The sequence below is a fragment of the Thunnus maccoyii genome, chromosome 3, assembly GCF_910596095.1.
Source record: "Thunnus maccoyii chromosome 3, fThuMac1.1, whole genome shotgun sequence".
Taxonomy (NCBI): domain Eukaryota; kingdom Metazoa; phylum Chordata; class Actinopteri; order Scombriformes; family Scombridae; genus Thunnus; species Thunnus maccoyii.
In genome coordinates, this window is record NC_056535.1 from 14,859,268 (window position 1) to 14,878,203 (window position 18,936).

The following is an 18,936-nucleotide window of genomic DNA, read 5'->3' on the forward strand; positions in this document are numbered from 1 at the left end:
CGGTCCAGAGATTAATGAGGTGTATCAGTAATTTGATTAAACAATTCAAGACAGCAAACGACTCTGGTATTTGCTTTGTTTCATAAGGTATTTGGCACAGATGTCTGTCTCCAAACATAATTCACTAACATTCAAACTGTGCCTCCGCTGACCCGTCAAATGAACCGGCTGTAGTCGACACTTATGATCATTATCGTAATGATCTTAACAGCGGAGTACGTTTACTTTAGGGTACGTAAACAAAACAGTAACAGTTCTATAAACAAGTTTATTTTTTCAAACTGTATAAACAATATCCATAAAAACGGTTCATTAAGCGTGGATAAAATCTAGAGTAAGAAAGATGGAACAGCACATAAACTGTAAAAATTAGATCCAAACAGCGAACATTTTTATATCACAACTCTATGTACAAAGCTGAGTAATAAAAGAGTTTGGCGAGTGATCCTGACAGGAAACCTGAATGACTAATAGACATTTTGGTGTGTTACGCAGCTAAAGGTGCAGTTTTAAAACCCCTTCAAGAAAATTTGGACCCAAATTTGAATTTAAATGACAGAAAATCAACCTATAAGAACATTGTTGTAATCTTGTTCTTTTAGCACCGAATGTTTTACATCAGCTCGCTGTTTGTTGTGTGACAACTCGTGCCGACAGCCGTCACTCAACTTTCATTCAGCTGCTGCTTGTCTTCCAAAGCATGACTTTTGTTATTTGCACTACCCCACAAACTTATGAAATCATTCATTTCTAACAACTTGACTATTTAAATTTGGACATCCTGAAGCCAAAATACCGTTTAAATTCGGAAATCGAATGGCACAGAATGTGTCTATTTAACCTGCACTCCAGTCAGAGGTCTGCCCCGATCACAAATAACATTTACATCAAATATGGCAGTTGCACATAAATATACAAAATAATGATATTGAGGAATTACAGTTATATCTATTATCAATCATATCTATTACAACATTCATGGCTGAAATAAACAGCAAAACTCTTGGGACATCTATCTTCTAGAAGTTGGTTTTAAGTATTATCAAATATCAGTTAAAGGATCCGACATATCCTGTAGTGTCCACTTTGTTTGTCCGTTTCAGTCATTGACCTGAAGTGAGGTCCTTATTGCTTAGACGTTAAAATAGCCAGATATGTTGCATAACTCAGAGTCTCAGATGAGGAACTGGCATGGTGACATCACGGAAGAATCGATGTACAAGGGCATTTTTGGCAGATAACCTTTTGTTTGGGTCGTAATTCAGCATTTCCTGCAAGAGAAAAACAACAAAGTGGTCAATATATCTATACATTTCATATGCGTTCTATCTTTGGTGGGACATTTCAAAACATAAACATTAAAATCATTTAAAATCATGTGCATCTGGATACAGATTTTCATCAAAACAAACATATATATAGACATATATACCAAATTTGTTTCATTCAAGTAAGTGCAGAGGTTCATGAGAATGTTCAAAAATGTCTAAACTTGCAATGCTATGAAATCTATGAAAAATTATTGGATCCACAACAAAGCTAATCACTTGTTCTTCAGCCCAACTTTTTACCAACTTATATTTAAATATTTTTAATAATGAATGAATGAATGAATGAAAGTATAAAAAGGTAAGAATGATAAATGTTCTCACTCCGAGCAGTTCTCTTCCATCCTCATCGAGAAGAGGCACCACTTTGGATAAATCTTGCCGGGCCCACTTGGGAAAAGACGGTTTGTAGTCGGGCATGGACGTGACTCCTGGCCAGACGGTCTCGTCGGGTGTGCCCAGGGTGCGGAAGATTCGGAATAACTGATCTATCTCCGAGTCGCCGGGGAATAAGGCCCTCCTGGTGATCTGAGCAACAGTAGACAGTGACGTAAAACAGTTGTTTCCATCATCATGTGTGTGTTTAATTTACTGACTATGGAGTCGTTTTGTAAAATGATGAAACTGAGTGCAATACCATTTCAGCAAAGATACACCCCAGACTCCAGATGTCGACAGCTGTGGAGTAATATTTGCAGCCGAGGAGAATTTCCGGTGCTCTGTACCAAAGTGTTACCACCTGGAAAATATCAACAAGGAAACTTTTAATAAGAAAACACAATTTCTCAAAAAAACAAGCAGAATATCTAAAAATGTGCTGCAATGTTAAGAGATTCATTACTGCTCACTGAGTGCATCTAGTTTTTGAAAATTGTGATTCTTACAGGAACATAAAGGTTCATTTCCTAACTGGGCACAGTAATGAATATGTACTAAGTTATATAACCCTAACTTACTTAAAAGGCTTGTTGACGTGGATGAATCGGGCGGCTGTACACCTTACCTCATGCGTGTATGTGCGGACAGGCACCCCGAAGGCTCTTGCCAGGCCAAAGTCAGCCAGCTTGATCTCACCCTGGGCGTTGATGAGGAGGTTCTGGGGCTTCAGGTCTCGATGAAGAACCCTGTGAGAGTGGCAGAAGGCCAAGCCTTGCAGCAGCTGGAAAAGATAACTCTACAAACACAAGAAACACACACACACATTAACAAATATATTAATGAATATATCAGCTAAGAGAAGCCAACACTGATCTGGTCTGAAGTTTACCTTAACCAGAGGCAGTGGGATACCAGTAACTGGCGAAGAGTCCATGAACTTCTTCAGATCCTGATGAAGGAACTCAAAAACAAGGTAGAGTTTGTTCTCCGTGTGGATGACGTCCCGCAATCTGAAACATGTCAGCAGGTGAGACTGGCTTAGAAACTGACAGAGGAAAATAACATGTGACTCTTGCAGGCAGGATTTCGATAAAGTTATAAGACCGGCAACTTACTTGACAATATTTGGGTGACTGAGTTCTTTGAGAAGTGAAATCTCTCGGATGGCGGTGCTCGGTACACCCTCTGTTTCCCTGGATGAAAAACATGGAAAATTGACTTTGTTATAACAATAATTTCATTCTGTTAATTATTTTACAACATTTACATTATTAACTATGTTTTTAACGAGTGAAAACATTTCTTACGTTTTCACTACACTGTATCTTTTAAGTATCTGAACAGTTTGACAGCCAAACTGTCACACAACCACTTGACCTCCATTATAATAATCTAGCCACAGCTGTAAAGAGGGACTGTGGCACACATGAGCAGCCTCTCTTATCTTGGCACTGCATTAGCTAACAAACTAATCTGTGGTCTGAAACAAAGGCCAGAAAGGTCAGTCAGGTGTTACATTGTGCTTTTAGTGTGTTGTTTTTTTTTAATGATCGTTCAAACTCATGTAAAGCATATTTGAGTACCCCGAATAGTGCTCTATAAATAACATGTTTTATTATTATTATTAGAAAATACTGGCTAAAGTGAGTCACTGATGCCACCTGTTGAAGCCCAAAGATGTGTGTTTCTTGATACTGTATGGCAGCAGAGATATTCTAAAAAGCATTTCCTTTTTTGTGTACATTTTACAGAAAAATGCACTTCATCAACAACCAGGTGCACGTTTAAATATGGATTAAAGTGGCATTTTTCCACCTCCAGATTAGGAAACACTGATAACATATGGTTTGTAAGTTCATTTCTTATATACGAATCATAATTTGGTGTTGTAATAACTTCAAAGAATACAATAAAATCTAAATCTCGAATATAATGGTTTGTACGTCTAGAAAAAAGATGTGAGCAATGTCAAAATGGATGAAAGTTTCATTTTCCACCCAGGTGAGTCGTTTCTGAAGTGTTCAGTGTGGTCTGCCGGTAAAACATCCTGATGGAGCCATTTGTTGGTTTAACAGCTGCATTAATTAAATATAAAAGCGGTAACTGTTAGCTTCATTGACGTTAACAACACTCCTATGTTAACTTACGTGTCCAGTCTGATTTTCTTGAGAGCGACAGTTTCTCCGGTGACTTTGTTCTTGGCTTTGTACACCACTCCGTACGTCCCTTCTCCGATCTTCTCCACCTTCTGAAACGTATCCATTTGTACAAAACTACGGCCGCTTTGTCGCTTATTTAACTGGCTGGCTGGGCTCCGGTCTTTGTGTCGATGCTAACAACTGTCTCGGTGGCTCGGGAGACGAACGTTAACCGACATGTACTGAGCTGCTCCTCCCGGTTTTAGTTCAAACGGTCCCGGAAAGACTCCACAGCCTGAAGGGAGCGACCGTGTCGAGGCTAAACTTTCTCGGCTCAGAGACAGAAAACAGCTTAAGATCATTTGTTGACCCAGATACCGGTTATATCGATAAATACTAGGGTTAGCGTGGCGGAGGCTCCGCTGTGGGAAACACAACACAGCAGCGTTTCCCGCGTTACACCGGGAGCGTTCGTTTCTGTGTTCAAACACTCCCGACTACTGCAGGCGGGCGGTATTTTTTTTTGTAATCGCTTCTAGTCCTTATCGGTAAAACAGTTTTGTAGGAGACTGGCGTTAGAGTGTAAGTGAAATATTCCTTTTTTAATATGCTGTCAGTTGAGTTTAAATTGCTAGTTTTAACGGTAAATTTGTGGGTGCAGGTCGGGATGATCGATCTGCGGTGTCTCGGGATGAGAAACAAACTTCAATAAACGAGCCTCACAGGTCACGTGGTGTGACGACGACGATGACGTTTTACGTTACCAGCGTCGAGACGAAAGCGGTACCGAGCAATCTTTTATCCACAAATGTCGTTTTTCAAAAAAATTAAGATAATTTTCTCTGTTCCTTCATGACTTCACATATTGCTTGAACATTCTAAAATCTCCTCAAAACAAAAAAAGAGTAAAATGTTTTAAAATGCAATTACATTACAAATTACAATTGTAAATATATATATTTACATGCATACATACGTATATATTATATATAAACAAAAGTGCACACACACACACACACACACACACACACACACACACACACACACACACACACACACATATATATATATATGTATATGTATATTACTGTACTTTTGTTTTGTTTTGTTTTTTTACTTTACTGTTTTTACTGTTTGTCTATTTTGTATTTCCTGTTACAAGACTTTATACTAAGACATTAGAGTGATGGAATGGAATGTGTTATGATAAATAAAATTAAATAAAGAAAGTAAAGTTTCAATAAAAAAACAAAACAAAAAAACCCAACAAAAATCAAGAGTTTTGTTTCAATTTAATAAACTACAAGAACAAGCACAAACTGTACTGTACTACAAACATTTTTAAAAGTACATATAATATAATGTGCAGAAAAATAGGAATTCATTTCATGAATAGATTTTTAAGAAGCAGCATGTAGGCTTTAGTGCCATCTAGCGGTGAGGTTGCAGTTTGCAACCAACTGCATACTGCACGGCCGCTCTAGAGGGTTTGCCCGTTCTGGGCAAACATGGCGGTGCAACATGGCGGGCTCTGTAGAAGAGGACCCACTCCTATGTAGATATAAAGGGCTCATTCTAAGGTAACGAAAACACAACAATTCTTATTTTCATGCGATTAATACTTATGAATATTATATTCCATTTCTGCCAAGTCTGTTCCGCTAGGTGCTACTAAATTCTACACACTGTAGAGCTGCAACTAACAATTAATCTGGTGATTTTTTTTTTGATTAATTGCTTAGTTGTTTTGTCTATAGAATGTCAGAAAATTGTGAAAAAAGACATTAAGTTTACTACCACAGCAGACAAACAAACACATCAAATTCTTATTTGAGAAGCTGGAACCAGCTGGAACAGTTTTGGCATTTTCTGCTTAAAAATTCACTAAAACAATTATATGATTATCAAAATAATTGGCAAATAATTTTCTGTCGAGCAACTAAATGATTAATTGATTAATCATTGCAGCTCTAAACAAAATACAAGTCTTCTTCTTTACCAATATTTTCAAATACAAGATAAAATGTTCAATATGGCCTCTGAAAGGAAGTATTGTTCTCTTCATTTTAGTAACAACTGACAATAAAGATTTAAAACTGTACAGCGCTATATACAAAAAAAATCAAGTTGACACAAAATACAACACAAAAAATAAGTAACATAGTATAAAAAATGGTTTATTCAGCTTCATACATCAGTGTGGTCACACAATCACTGGACATCTACATAGCATATCAAGTTGTTTTTTAAAAGCTGAACAAGAGCTTTACAATACAAATACAAATAAAACATGATGTAAAGAATGGCCATTTTGTTTCATTTTCAAGTTTTTCATACACAAATAATCTAGTCTGGTATCATGTTGATAAATGTCAAATTAATGCAGAGGAGTGTTCCTCCATCATTTCACACACAACGTCCTGCAGGAGAGATGGACAACTGCTCCCTCTAATGGCAGCAAGTGTAGTTGTGTAATCTGTCACTGGTCTATAGATTCAGTATTCAAGAGATTGCAAGAAAGGCAACATTGAGGGCAGTGAAATTTGGCTTCTTCAAGCTCTAGTTCCAATAAGAATATATATTGAATATTTACATTTTTTTTAAAAAGGTGAGAGAGAGAGAGAGAGAGAGAGAGAGAGAGAGAGAGAGAGAGAGAGAAGACGACGATGAGAGAGAGATTAATTAAAATATATACAAATATACTACTACAGAGCTGCGGTTCCCAGCCTGTTTCTGTCATAACTTTCTGTCAAGCCAAAAAAATCTCATTAACTCTTGTTTCATTATTGTTCCTAAATGAATCATAGACCATTTTCACAGCAGACATTCTGACTTGTGAAAGAAGGAAAAGCACAAGTGGAACTAATGACATTAATTATGGCTCCCGTCCAGCAATTACTGCAATGCAGCAATTAATTATGTTACCGGTTACACCTGTATTTGATACAGCCTCTCCCCCCCCCCAGAGGCAAGATTATCCAGTCAGGGGGCCCTGGGAGCTGCTGGTCCTCTATTAATACTCTGCCCTCCAAACAAACGGAGGTCATTGCTGTCATACTGTACACATCTTAACTAATAAGCCACCAGAACACAGTTTTAATGTTCCTGCAGTTCTGTCGGGTCTGATAAGCGACCCATGTCATTATTTTCAGAACATCTGACTTTAAAAAAACAGTGAAAACACAAACAGGAGGAGGATCACATCTCTGCAACCTCTCATCAGGACTGCATTTGTGTGCACTGACTGATGACATCTCACTGATTATCCTGTGGGAGCAGTTACACCTTTATGATTCCTATAAATCTATTAGGGTCAGGGTTTCTCTTCTACATATATGGAGTTTGGTGGCATCAGCAAACTTTCAGCATAACTCCACCCAACTTTAACCTGTCAGTCAGTCTAATCTACCCGAATAAGTGAAAACAACTGTGTGGTCGGGCTGTGAAGAGGCTTTAAATGTCATTTATGGTCCAATATGACATTTTGACATGTTTCAGTAAGAAAAGCACAAGTGCAAATAAATGAATAATGGCTGAATTCAGTTTAGCCACTTCAGTTTCAGGGTGCTGGTTGTGTGCATGCGGGCTCACCGTCAAACATACTGAAGTACAATGGAAACATCGTTGATGTTATTAAAAACATCTATGCTTTTCCCACGATACAAATATACTACTACAGAGCTGGTTTATATTTCAGATTCAATGAAAATGAATCTGAAATATAAACCAGGATGAGGCATTTCTGTTACTGTATGAAGAAACTGCCTCTGTTGGTCTTTCTAGACATGGAAACATTCATACCAACGCTGCACATGATCAAAGCCCAGAGGCCTGACACGTCTCCACCCAACAGATTTATATGTGAAGTGACGTCTCAGGCCTTCACAAAGAAGTTATTTCATAGATATTATTATATATACAGTATGTGAGTTAAAGGCTATTGGCTATAGTTTTTATCCCATACATAGCTATATTGTCAGTGTGTACTGGTTTCTATGAGCATTATGTATATATATATATATATATACATTTATATATTTTATCTTGTTTAGGGTTGTAGGGGGCTGGAAACTTTCCCTATATCTCTTGGATATTAGTCCACATCAAAAAGTGCCTGATTTCTAGTTTTCCTTTCTCTTTAGGTTTCCCATTAAGCAAAACGGTTGGTGTCTGTGTTAATCAGGAAATCTAATGACCAATAAACAGAAGCAATTAGGGTCACTGCCAAAAAATGAGGAAAGTTCGATTCAGCCTTGGTTTTGTAGTCTGTAAATGCACTGAATGACTTTTATGCTTTTTTCATGAACTGATGTGACTGTCTGGTCTGATCACGTATTGAGCTTTCACAAACCAGATGTCCTTATTGATCTGGCTTTTTGTCAATTTTAAAACACAACAGTGCTTTTCTGTGAGTTAGTGCGTGAAAAGGGAAAGCTGGTGTGTGTGTGTGTGTGTGTGTGTGTGTGTGTGTGTGTGTGTGTGTGTGTGTGTGTGCGACTGCAGGTGGGGGAAGGGCTCAATGTTTGTGTGAGTTTATATCTAAGCTTCTCCTTTCTATGAATTCCCATTACTTTTCACACATTGTGCTTTTTGAGCAAAAAGTTCCAGGAATGATGAAACCAGAGGAACTAAAGTCAGGAACTATAATATTTTTAGGCAATTCTACAAGCTAAAAACTAGATTTATGTTTGCTTTATTAATATAATCAATAATTTAGACTTGCTGTGAACAAAACTACCAGATTCCTGAACTGTGAATCTGTGCAACATATTGTTAAATCCATCTGTAATTATTCCTGGAAAGGAAACAGTTGTGAATTTCCCATGTTTTCCATCACATCTCCTTTCTGAAATACAACTCTATAAATTCATTAACGCCAGAAATTCTCAGGCAGGAACAATGTTGTTAAAATACTATATACAGTGGAGACTAAAGAAGCTAATGGTTGACTATTTGTGGTATGTGAAGTCAGGTGCTCTGTGGGAAGGATTTATTTCCTCCTGAACTCCGCTGTGAGCACATGAGGGGTCACATGTAGTGCAGCCTGAGCAGTCTCATAGGCATGAGACATCATCTCTGGGAAAACCACCAACACTCTGATCCACTAACAGAAATCCTGATGAATCTACATTCAGAGTGAACATATTTTTTTATTTTCTAGTACAATATAATTACTCAATAATCTATATAAATTTATATGTATATGAAGTTATTATTTATTTTGTTTTAATTACTTTTAGCTCACAGTTTGCCAAAATGTAATGGTGATGCTTTATTTTACAGTCCTCGATGATATCGATTATATGAAAAAACAGAAAAAAAAGTGTGAAGTTGGTTTTTTATCATATTTGTGTTGTTTATTTGCAAAAATCCTTAGTAATTGACTACTGACAATTCTTTAACTGACAGAAAATACTTTTCATTGTGTAGTTTATGTCACACTACATATTAGCATATTAAATTGTATCTTAAAAACTCTATAATGAGCAGATTTCTCCTTTCCTACCAAATGACATAAACTTTCAAAGAAAGGAAGAATTTCTGGAAGAATTTTAGAAAATTAAGAACTACATATGAATCCAAATATAAACAGACTGAACCAACTTTCCCCCAATTTTCCTTATTTCCTTTTTTTTTGTACCAAATTGCACGAAAACGTTTTGCTAAATGACCTGAAAGTTGACCGATATATACTGAACCTCCAGATTACATAGAATATTTCCAGGAAATTAGAATAACATTAAGAGGCATGTAATAATAATGTGTTACCATAGTAACATACAGTACAGATGTAGCTGCATGTAAGAACAAAACAAAAAATGAAACGTAAAAATAAAAGAGAAAAATAAAAACTATCATGAACCCATCCACTAACTTTATATTTTGCCCTTTAAGAAAAAAAAATTCTTTCTTCAGAATCATCTCTATAGTGCACTTTTTTTTATTTATAATGTATTAACTGGTGAATAGTGCATTAGAGTGAACTTCCTAACCAACGACACTCAGTCCAGCTTCTTTTGAAGCAACTTCTTTCATACATGTGTAACATTTTAGACCAATACTATGAGTCTAACATCGCTCTCGTTTATTGTATGTGTATTGAGGGGTGTGTTGCCTTCTGGTTTTTATATTACAAATGAAAATGTTGCTTTTCTGTTTTCCAGCTTTGTAGAGCATAGTGTTCAGAATAACATGAATAATTAATTGCGATCTATCACCGATATCTTGTTTCAGGTTTTATTGATCTTATTTGCCTTGTGTTACCAGAAAATGCTACATTTGGGATGATTTTTTTCTTGGATCACATTCGACTAGATAGACTGAGTATAAACACACAAGAGGAAAATAAATGTGGAAACTGATTTATATTTAATGATGTGACACCTTCTGAGTGGAAATGTTTTTTAGTTACTTCCAGAATCAATCATCTCGGTCCTCTAAATGCATCCTGGTTCTCCTCTGAATTAAACTTTTGGACTATGAAGGAGGATCGGTCTCATCAACTGAGTCTGTGTGCTGCTGTCAGCACAGATTCTTAGAGCTGCTGAAGCCTGAGGTGGACAGCAGGATACGGAGGAATGGCTGAGCAAATAAAAGGATGCTATTGATTTGCCGTCCACACACTCATCTTGTGACGCCCATGCACACATAGCTGTAAGGTCATACGTCAGAAACAGGCATGACTTTGCTCACGGATCTCACCACTCGCCATCCTAAAGCAGGCACAACATTTACACTGTGCAGAAAACACACATTGATTTCCCAATAAAGAGAATATTATGCTGTGAGTGTCTGCTACTTTATCTTCATTTGAATTATTTATATTAACTTTCGCCATCAGTTAGGAACCTTTTTTTCTGCTTAAGTTACTGTAAAAGGGTTTAAAAGAGTTCTGCATTGGAAATATTGCATTTGTATTGTGTTTGTTTTTGTAGCATCAAAAAACTTTTTTGTCCATCACAAAGCAATGGAAATCTGTCTTTGATGTCGCTCACATACAGTACACATCCAGTAAAAACACTTTTGTTTTGTTTTTTTTGGGGGGGGGGGGATTTGATAAAAAAGGAGCAGCTATGAGTGATAACAACAATACACAACAAAAGTTAACAAAACAGTACTCACATCTGTTCTTCACCAAAGGGGGCGGTGCCGGTTTACATGATGTCAGAGGTGAGAGGAAAATTTATGGTAATTCAGGTCCGAGGCCCTCTTATAGAGAGTGAGGAGACATTTCTTAAGTCTCTCTGGGAGTTGTGTTGGGGTTCAGGACTGCCGGGTGAGGATCAGGGATCAGAGAACAGAGAAGGACGACAACCACTTACAGGATGAGGACTCTGACACTGCTGCTGCTGGTGGTTTTGGCTTTTATATCTGCCACTGCGGGAAGTGAGTACACCTGAAATTATAGATATTAAAATTTAGCCAGAGATGTGGTTTCATGTTTTTTTTTTCCCTTTGTGAAAGTTTACTAACTACAGGTGAATTCTCTCTAATAAGACAATGGTAGGTTAATGTCCTCAGTTCTTTTGCACTGAAAAAAGTCATTTATTATTATTATTTAATAGTATTTTGCTTACTTTCAAGGATTTTCAAGGAGTTTCTTTCCTCACGCGTCCCATTTTAAGATAATGACGCCTTAAACTAAGATACACTGCAAAAAGATTTCTCATTTGTTTAAGAAAAAGTCTGGATATGAGTCTAAACTATTAGTTAAGATGGATGTTTATATTGTTGTGTGTTGCTAAATCCAGCAATTTGAGTTGAGAGCTTTGTGAAAGTGATTAATTTGTGATTACTGTGACTAAAGCCAATCAACACATTCCTGCCTCCCATTAACCGCAAGTGTCTTTCTGAATCTGTGAAGTAGTGATTCTTTGTTTGAACTACAAATTGAACAGAAAATTGGTTAATCTATCATTTTACGCCTGTGTCATGGTAACACACTTCACATTCTGTTAAGGAGAGGGAAGATGTGTAAACTTTTACACACCAATTTCACGTCATTACAGCATTTTCTATGCCAATTTGCATTCATGAGGCTAAAGCACAAATATTGTGCAAGGTGTGTTAACTCTACTATTATTCATTATGTTCTTATTATGTGAGGGTATTTTAAGCAAAAGCATTTTAAAATGATCCCCCAGTCAGTTTCACACACTCACACAGCGTCTGGGATCCCTCATTCCTCTAGCTGGGATTACTGATGCTGCTGCTCAGCTGATAGTCACATGAAAGGGATTGAGGGGGATTGCAGATCGTGTGACTGCCACCGCCAAGAACCCCGACACACCTCAAGCTCCTCAACACCAAAAACACTGGGCCTGCTCTCATTTACATAAACATCTCTATCATTATGTTGAAATAGCTCAATTAAACACTTTTAAACAGGATTTTTAAAGACAGCTTCTAAAAAGTCACCATGTTTTGTTGCTTCACTGTTAACTCTCTTTTTGGTTGTTGAAGATACTCAGAAGAACAATATGAGCTGCAGGATGTCGTTTCTTTTCCTGAAGAGTTTGTAATCTTTCTTCCAGAAAATAGAAGTCAGTTCACTCGTTACCGCTCATGGAACTCACGGATGTATCCTGTGTGGAAAGATGGAGATGCAAGATTCAGAAACTGTTGGTCTGGTGAGGCTCTTTCTTTTCTTCTGTGCAAGATGTGTAACTCATTTTCTTTTCCAATCTATGTAATAAATATGTAAAATTGTCTGTGATGTTATTTTCAGGTGGTGAAGTAACCTTTGATCTTAAGAATGATGCACCAACACTGACTGGAGCGAGAGCAACCTTCAATATTAATCTCAATTTCCCACCAAACCAGACAGTGCTCGCTGATGGGCAGGTGGTCTGGGCACGTAACTGCACCATCGATGGTGAGTTAACTTTTCTGTTAATAGCACTGACTCTGTGAAGGAGGAGGCATCACATCTGACTTTTCATAAATGCACAAAACCCCAGGCAATAACAAGCAGCTATGAATGGATAATTGATCATTTTATCACAGATGTGTCTATAAAATTATCTTCACTCAAGCAATTTCACCTCTGATGCCTCATCTTAATATACAGTGTTACTAGTTATATTATCATGTTATATATATCTATGTTGGTCTTCTTTCTCAGGACAACAGTATCAGGAGGGTCAGGCTGTGTATCCAGATCAAGACACTCAGTCGACTGGAGTTTTTCCTGACGGCACACCGTTCACCAGGAGCCAGAACAAGAAACCTCACTACGTGTTTGTGTGGAAGACATGGGGTAAAGATATACCATTTTGAAATATGTCTGGTTGAAACCTGGGCTGCTCCATACTTGAGAATGATGTGAATGAATGCTGTGTTGTTGCATTGTGCTTCACTTGAAGTTACATTATCACAGAAAAACTCACAGAAAAATTAAACCACCCAAGAAGAGCCAAAGAACTGAGCATAAAAGAGCTGTGGAAGTATCAAGAGGAAGTTTTTCCTCCAGCCAGTGAAGTTAAAGTTTAACATTTGCCCCAGGCTGTATCACAAACAAAGACTTTTTAGTAATCTTCTTGTCTGTGGTGAAGATGATCTGTGATTACTTTATATTTGGCACGAAAAATCATTACTACCTTTAACACCTTAGGACACTCACAAGACACACTGTTACTGGAAATACATTTTTAATGTATTAATGGTTTTAATTGTGCTGTTAACTCTAACCTTGTGAGTCGTTTTATTAGCACAATGGCCTCAGTTTACTATTTTTTATTTTAGATCATCAGGATGGATAAAACCTGTCCAAAGGGAATAATTACCCCGGGGCCTCAGACCCTCAGGGGACCCTGAGGCCCCATATACATGTTTCTCAATTGGTCTGTGGTAATTTAATTAACTGCTAATTTGTTTGGGCCTTTAGGTCGATCCTGCATAAGTACTTGTCCTGTCTGGCTATAGGGCCCTCTGTCAAGATTTACATGATGCTTATTCCTAATTGAATAGTTTTCAACCAAATTACCACAAATTGGTCGTCAATAGTCAATTTGCTACGTAGAAGCCAACCAACATGTTCCTCTTTCTAATTAGAAAAACAGAAATTACACTTTATTCTATTACAGCTTCTCAGCAAATTATGATCACAATCTTGTGTATGAAAGTAACATCTGTATCTCCAAATTTATAACCACTCAACTCTAAATAATCACGTTGTTGCTGTATTTAAGGGCGTTACTGGCAAGTGGCAGATGGACCATCCTCCTCACTCACCATTGGTACAGACAACATCCCCCTGGGCTCCTACAACATGGAGGTTGTCATCTATCACTGCCGTGGTAAAGACAGATTCATCCCCCTTGGCTACGCCTCCACAGTCTTCTCCATCACAGGTGACCCATCAAATGATTTATAAGCTCTAAATTACACCATCTAATTACAATATTTGCATTATTTAACAAGCCTCATTATAACATCTGTACATCTTCTGTTCCATCATCAGACCAAGTCCCTTTCACTGTATCACTCAGTCAAGTCAATGACATAAACCAGGACGACACAAACTTCATCCAGAACCGAGCCATCGCTTTTAGCGTCAACCTCCATGATCCCAGCCAGTACCTCAGTACCTCCGATATCAGCTTCAGCTGGGACTTTGGTGACAACACGGGAACTCTGATCTCCAGGGAGCGCACTGTCACACACACATACCTTGCAGTTGGGACCTTCAAACCTCAGGTGGTTCTGATGGCGAGTATCCCCAATGGCTGCGGAAACCCCACTGCTGGTAGGAGTTTAAACAAATTATTCTTTTTGATCTTTTATACATCTTTTCTGTTTAATGTCATTGTTGAATGATGTTTTGCTCAGTTATTTTACACTTTCCTTTCAGTGGTCCCTGTTGATGCCTCTGCTGCCCCAGTTGTAGTTGTGATGGCCTCCACCCCTGCAGCTGTCCCAGCAGCACCAGCTGAGGGAGGAGATGCGATTGCTCTGGATGTGCCTGCCTCTGACACCACTCCACTCGCTGCCTCTGTGCAGCCAGCTGAGGCCGCCGTAAACACAGATGACGGAGAAGCAGTTGTTGATACAGACACAGAGGTGGTGGAGGTTGCCTCAGTAGCACCTGCAGGAGTTGATGCAGCTGTTGTTCCAGCAGAACAAGATCCCGCCAACACTGTCGCTCCTGCAGCAGAAGTAGATGCTGCTGTAGAGGAGACAGATGCCGCTGCAGGAGAGGTGGCCACCGCTGCCCCTGTCGCACCTGCAGCCGAAGAGGCGGCAGATGCTGACACAGCTGCTGCAGATGAAACTGCAGTGGTTGCAGATGCAGCTGAAGAAAATGTGCCTGTGATTGACGCTGCTGCTGCTTCAGCTGCCCCTGTTGCTGAAGGAGAAGAAACTGCAGTTGACGGAGGAGCCACGGTCCTTCCAGAGGTCGCTGACACTGTTACTGTTGCTCCTGTGGCAGAAGTAGCTGAGGAGCAAGAAACTGCTGTTGTGGCTGCTGATGTTGAAGTTGATGCTGCTGCTGATGTTGAAGCTGCTGCTGCTGCTGATGTTGCTGCAGAGGTTGTCCAAGCTGAAACAGAGGCCCCTGCTGATAACGCTGTAGCTCCTGCTGCCACTGAGAGCACAACTGTAGAAGAGGCAGCACCAGCCGAAGCTGCAGTTGCTACCGAGACAGAAACACTAGAAACAGAGAATGAGGTTGCAGCTACTGAGGTTCCTGCAGGTCAGTATTTTCTGTGAACTCAAATAATTACACACTATGAATGAATGAATGAAAGAATCAAAAAAAAAAACTTGTCGTCTTGTGATCATTTATTTTTCAAGAGCAACCAGCCGGTGATGAGACAGTTCCAGCTGAAGGTGAAGTTCAAGCAGAAGTGGAAACAGATACGGCACAGGTTGCTCTTGTTGTGGCTAAGAGACAAGCACCAGAGCTGACAGCTGACTGCATGGTCTACCGTTATGGCTCCCTCGCCACCTCTGTAGATGTTGTCCGTAAGTCAACACGGTTTTGTTATCATGGAATTTTGTCTGCAGTTCATTATAGTTTGATAGAAACAGTGTGATTTAATGGCTCTTGCTCTCTCTTTCAACCCTGCAGAGGGTATTGAAAGTGTAGAGATTGTACAGGTGTCCAATGTTGTGTCGATGGCGACAGAGCTGAATCAGAATGCTGTGGATGTCACCATTAGCTGTCAAGGAAGGTGAGTAGTAACATTCATCAAGTAATTAGACAAACAAGTTGAAAGGTACGATTGTGGTTGTTAATATAACTCAGTCTGGAAGTACACAACTCATATAATCTGCATTCAATCTTTACTCGAATCACTAAAAATTTTCATGAGGTTGCACTGTAACTATCTGAAAAATGCAGGAATTTCTGTCAAATTGCTGGACTAAAACTTGGAACACACATTATACAAGCTATTGTTGATCTGTTAAAAACCAAGTTTTATCTTGGTTTGTTGGACTATTGACACAAAAACAGTAGAGTAAGATAGATGCAACCGATTTTTGATTTCTTTTGTTTTCAACCCATGAAGTTGTCATCTCTGTCTCTCTTATTATCATAATTAACCTGGTACACAGATACAAAAAACAGCATATCAATGCAAATGCCACATTATGAGGAACACCTGCATGTTAACAGTAAAAAACTCCAAAATGGAAATAAAGAGCCTTTGACTTAATATATAAAGCACACAAACAAGGTCACAAGGTTCATTTGGGTGTAGAGATTTGGACTCGTCCAGCTGTTCATATTAACTAATAACATCACTTTGTAATCTTCTAGTTAGTCTAAATAGAAACCGTGTCATGTAATTGTGTGTTATGTTTAGTACAAAAAAATACATATCCACTTACAATTATTCTCCTTGTCATGATTGTTCTCTCCTTGCTTCAGTCTGCCAAGTGAGGTCTGCACAGTCATTTCGGATGCAGACTGCATCACGCCAGTTGAAACGGTCTGTAATGCAGCTTCACCTTCTCCAGACTGTCAAATCATCCTCCGTCAGTTCTTCAATGACTCTGGAGTGTTTTGCATGAATGTCTCTCTGACCAATGATGTCAGTCTTGCTGTGGCAAGTGCTAGAGTCAGTGTAACATTAGGTGGGTGAAAGAAACATTTATTACATTTATTATTATCTGTATGTTATTTTGTTCTCATTTGCATGATGTGCTTCAATTGCAGCCTCCGGAGGTTCCCCAGCTGGAACTGCCGCTACAGTGCTGGGTGTTATGGTTCTTGCCTGCGTCGTCTGTTGTATCGGTTTGATGTACAGGTGAGTGCCTGATTTACGACATTTTAAAAGGCCAAAAACAACTGAAAGCAAAATTATGAAAACCACTGAAAATTGTGATGAAAGTAAGCATAAATGAAATAAAGTTGCTAGCAGAATGTGCCACTATTATGGTTAACCCTTCATCGTGCAAAATAGTTTCTTTGACTGGCATGTCATATGTTTCCTTTACACATTTCTTTTACCATTATCCCTAAGCATCAGTATTTTCTCCTTCATATTTTGACCTCTGAAGTCCTTTAAGCACAGCTGTAAATAATATTATTGATGGTGGCTCTGTTCCATTTTAGTGTGTCATTAAGCCATGTAAGTGCCAGTGAGCCAGCATGAACGATATCCAAAAAGATTTAATTTAAGTTTAATCAGTGGCACATAATGTACATATGCAGTATTAGGAAGAGTAAGGGCCCACTGATTGATCCCTGTGGAACACCCCAAATGACCTGATCAGAAAAATACAAAAAATATACATATATATATACATACATTTATTGGCAACCTCTTTACAAATCTTACCTTCCCAAAGTCCAAACCAATGCTAGCTCAGCTAACGGTGCCACGAAAGATGGTGCAAGACACAAACAAAAAAAATATCTTAATAAAACCTGGGATATGGGAAACATGTTTATTCAGTTTCTTGTCAAGAGTTAAGATAATTACCGTACAAAGTATACAAATTGTACGCTAAATATGAAGCCACAACCAGGAGACATTAGATTAGCTTAGCACAAAGACTGGATACTGGAAAACAGCTAGTCTAGCTGTGTCCAAAGTTTGAAAATCTGCCTTCCAGTACCTCTAAATATCACCCTAACCCTAACCCTTTCTCTCTTGATTTTTGGCCTTTAATTAATGCCATATAAACTCATACAAGTTTTAAGGAGAAATTTTTGTATTCAATTTAGTGTCATGAATTCATGAGTGAAATCTTGTCACTTTTCTCACTTGTTTCATGTTTTTAAACAGACGATTCAAGCAGTACCAGCCACTAAGAGAAGACCATGCCGACATTAATGGCGGAAGCTCGGCAGTAACATCAGTGCCTTTGTTGTTGTGGAACTTGCTGAGCCGACAGTCACCAGGAGAAAGCCGTCCACTGCTTCAGGGGAGGATTGTGTGAACATCATCATCAGCTCATGCACTCTACAACAATATCCACTAACATATCGGCTTTTTACACATAATACTCTAACTGTATATTGTAACTCCCAGTCAATGTATTAAACCAGAACCAATTATGTGAACCAAGTTATGTGAACCAGCCCTGTGTACAACAACATATATAGAAATAGAAAGGATTCAGGTGTGTAATAAAAATGTTGAAACATTTTTAGAGAAAAGTGATATTTATTTTGACCTACAGTATTTTGTATTAATTGTCACTAATAGTTTATAGAAGCCATAACTTATTCTGTTATTTGTGGCCTACTTATACCAAACCGATTGGCAAATTAACGTTAACTGATTTAAGTTCAATTTACTTACAATGTAATTTAAATCACATACATCACAGAACATTATTGTGTTTGTTACCCTAAAATAAATAAAATGGAACTTTATCATCATCATGTGTTTCTTTTTCCACATATATTTCATTTTCATGTGAAATTCACTTCATGTCCTCAACAGTTGCCCAGTGGCCAAAGAATACTGAAGTTTTCAATACATCACAAAATTACAATGAGCCACAGATTAGTTTGAGGTGCAGATTACATTTAAACAAAACACCAGTACAGTACATAACATTCAGAAATTATGTCCTACACACAGGTGTGGAGGAGGTATTCAGATGCTTTACTTTAAGTTAAAGTAGAGCAA

At 38.3% G+C, this 18,936-nt stretch overlaps 2 protein-coding genes across 4 annotated transcripts; one reads left to right on the forward strand and one right to left on the reverse strand.

Moving 5' to 3' along the window:
• Positions 1-248: 248 nt before the first annotated feature.
• Positions 249-4,546, reverse strand: cdk2 (cyclin-dependent kinase 2). Its single transcript, XM_042407303.1, has 7 exons — positions 3,854-4,546; positions 2,822-2,899; positions 2,596-2,716; positions 2,332-2,502; positions 1,966-2,067; positions 1,653-1,856; positions 249-1,271 (listed from the first exon to the last, which is right to left on the reverse strand). Exons 1-7 carry the CDS (start codon positions 3,967-3,969, stop codon positions 1,167-1,169), a joined length of 897 nt encoding a protein of 298 aa, XP_042263237.1. The 5' UTR covers positions 3,970-4,546; the 3' UTR covers positions 249-1,166.
• An 836-nt stretch (positions 4,547-5,382) lies between these two features.
• pmela (premelanosome protein a) lies at positions 5,383-18,667 on the forward strand. Of its 3 annotated transcripts, XM_042407736.1 has the most exons (13): positions 5,392-5,424; positions 10,253-11,230; positions 12,379-12,474; positions 12,573-12,719; positions 12,969-13,103; positions 14,035-14,196; positions 14,307-14,591; positions 14,697-15,539; positions 15,641-15,811; positions 15,918-16,020; positions 16,722-16,927; positions 17,010-17,100; positions 18,085-18,667. In XM_042407736.1, the coding sequence occupies exons 2-13, from the start codon at positions 11,170-11,172 to the stop codon at positions 18,236-18,238; spliced, it is 2,454 nt and encodes an 817-aa protein (XP_042263670.1). In that variant the 5' UTR covers positions 5,392-5,424; positions 10,253-11,169; the 3' UTR covers positions 18,239-18,667. The 3 variants fall into 3 exon arrangements, with proteins under 3 accessions (XP_042263672.1, XP_042263670.1, XP_042263669.1); XM_042407738.1 differs by lacking the exon at positions 10,253-11,230 and having other exon boundaries at positions 5,383-5,424; XM_042407735.1 differs by lacking the exon at positions 5,392-5,424 and having other exon boundaries at positions 9,166-11,230.
• Positions 18,668-18,936: the final 269 nt, after the last annotated feature.

Excerpts from the sequence above, each read along its gene's own strand:
- pmela (XM_042407736.1), top strand. The coding sequence starts at position 11,170 with ATGAGGACTCTGACACTGCTGCTGCTGGTGGTTTTGGCTTTTATATCT. Across the intron at positions 13,104-14,034 it reads GTTTGTGTGGAAGACATGGG|GGCGTTACTGGCAAGTGGCA; the intron begins GTAAAGATATAC and ends GCTGTATTTAAG. Across the intron at positions 16,928-17,009 it reads TAGAGTCAGTGTAACATTAG|CCTCCGGAGGTTCCCCAGCT; the intron begins GTGGGTGAAAGA and ends CTTCAATTGCAG.
- cdk2 (XM_042407303.1), bottom strand. The coding sequence starts at position 3,969 with ATGGATACGTTTCAGAAGGTGGAGAAGATCGGAGAAGGGACGTACGGA. Across the intron at positions 2,717-2,821 it reads AGTCACCCAAATATTGTCAA|ATTGCGGGACGTCATCCACA; the intron begins GTAAGTTGCCGG and ends GACATGTTTCAG. Across the intron at positions 1,272-1,652 it reads ATGGAAGAGAACTGCTCGGA|GAAATGCTGAATTACGACCC; the intron begins GTGAGAACATTT and ends TTTCTCTTGCAG.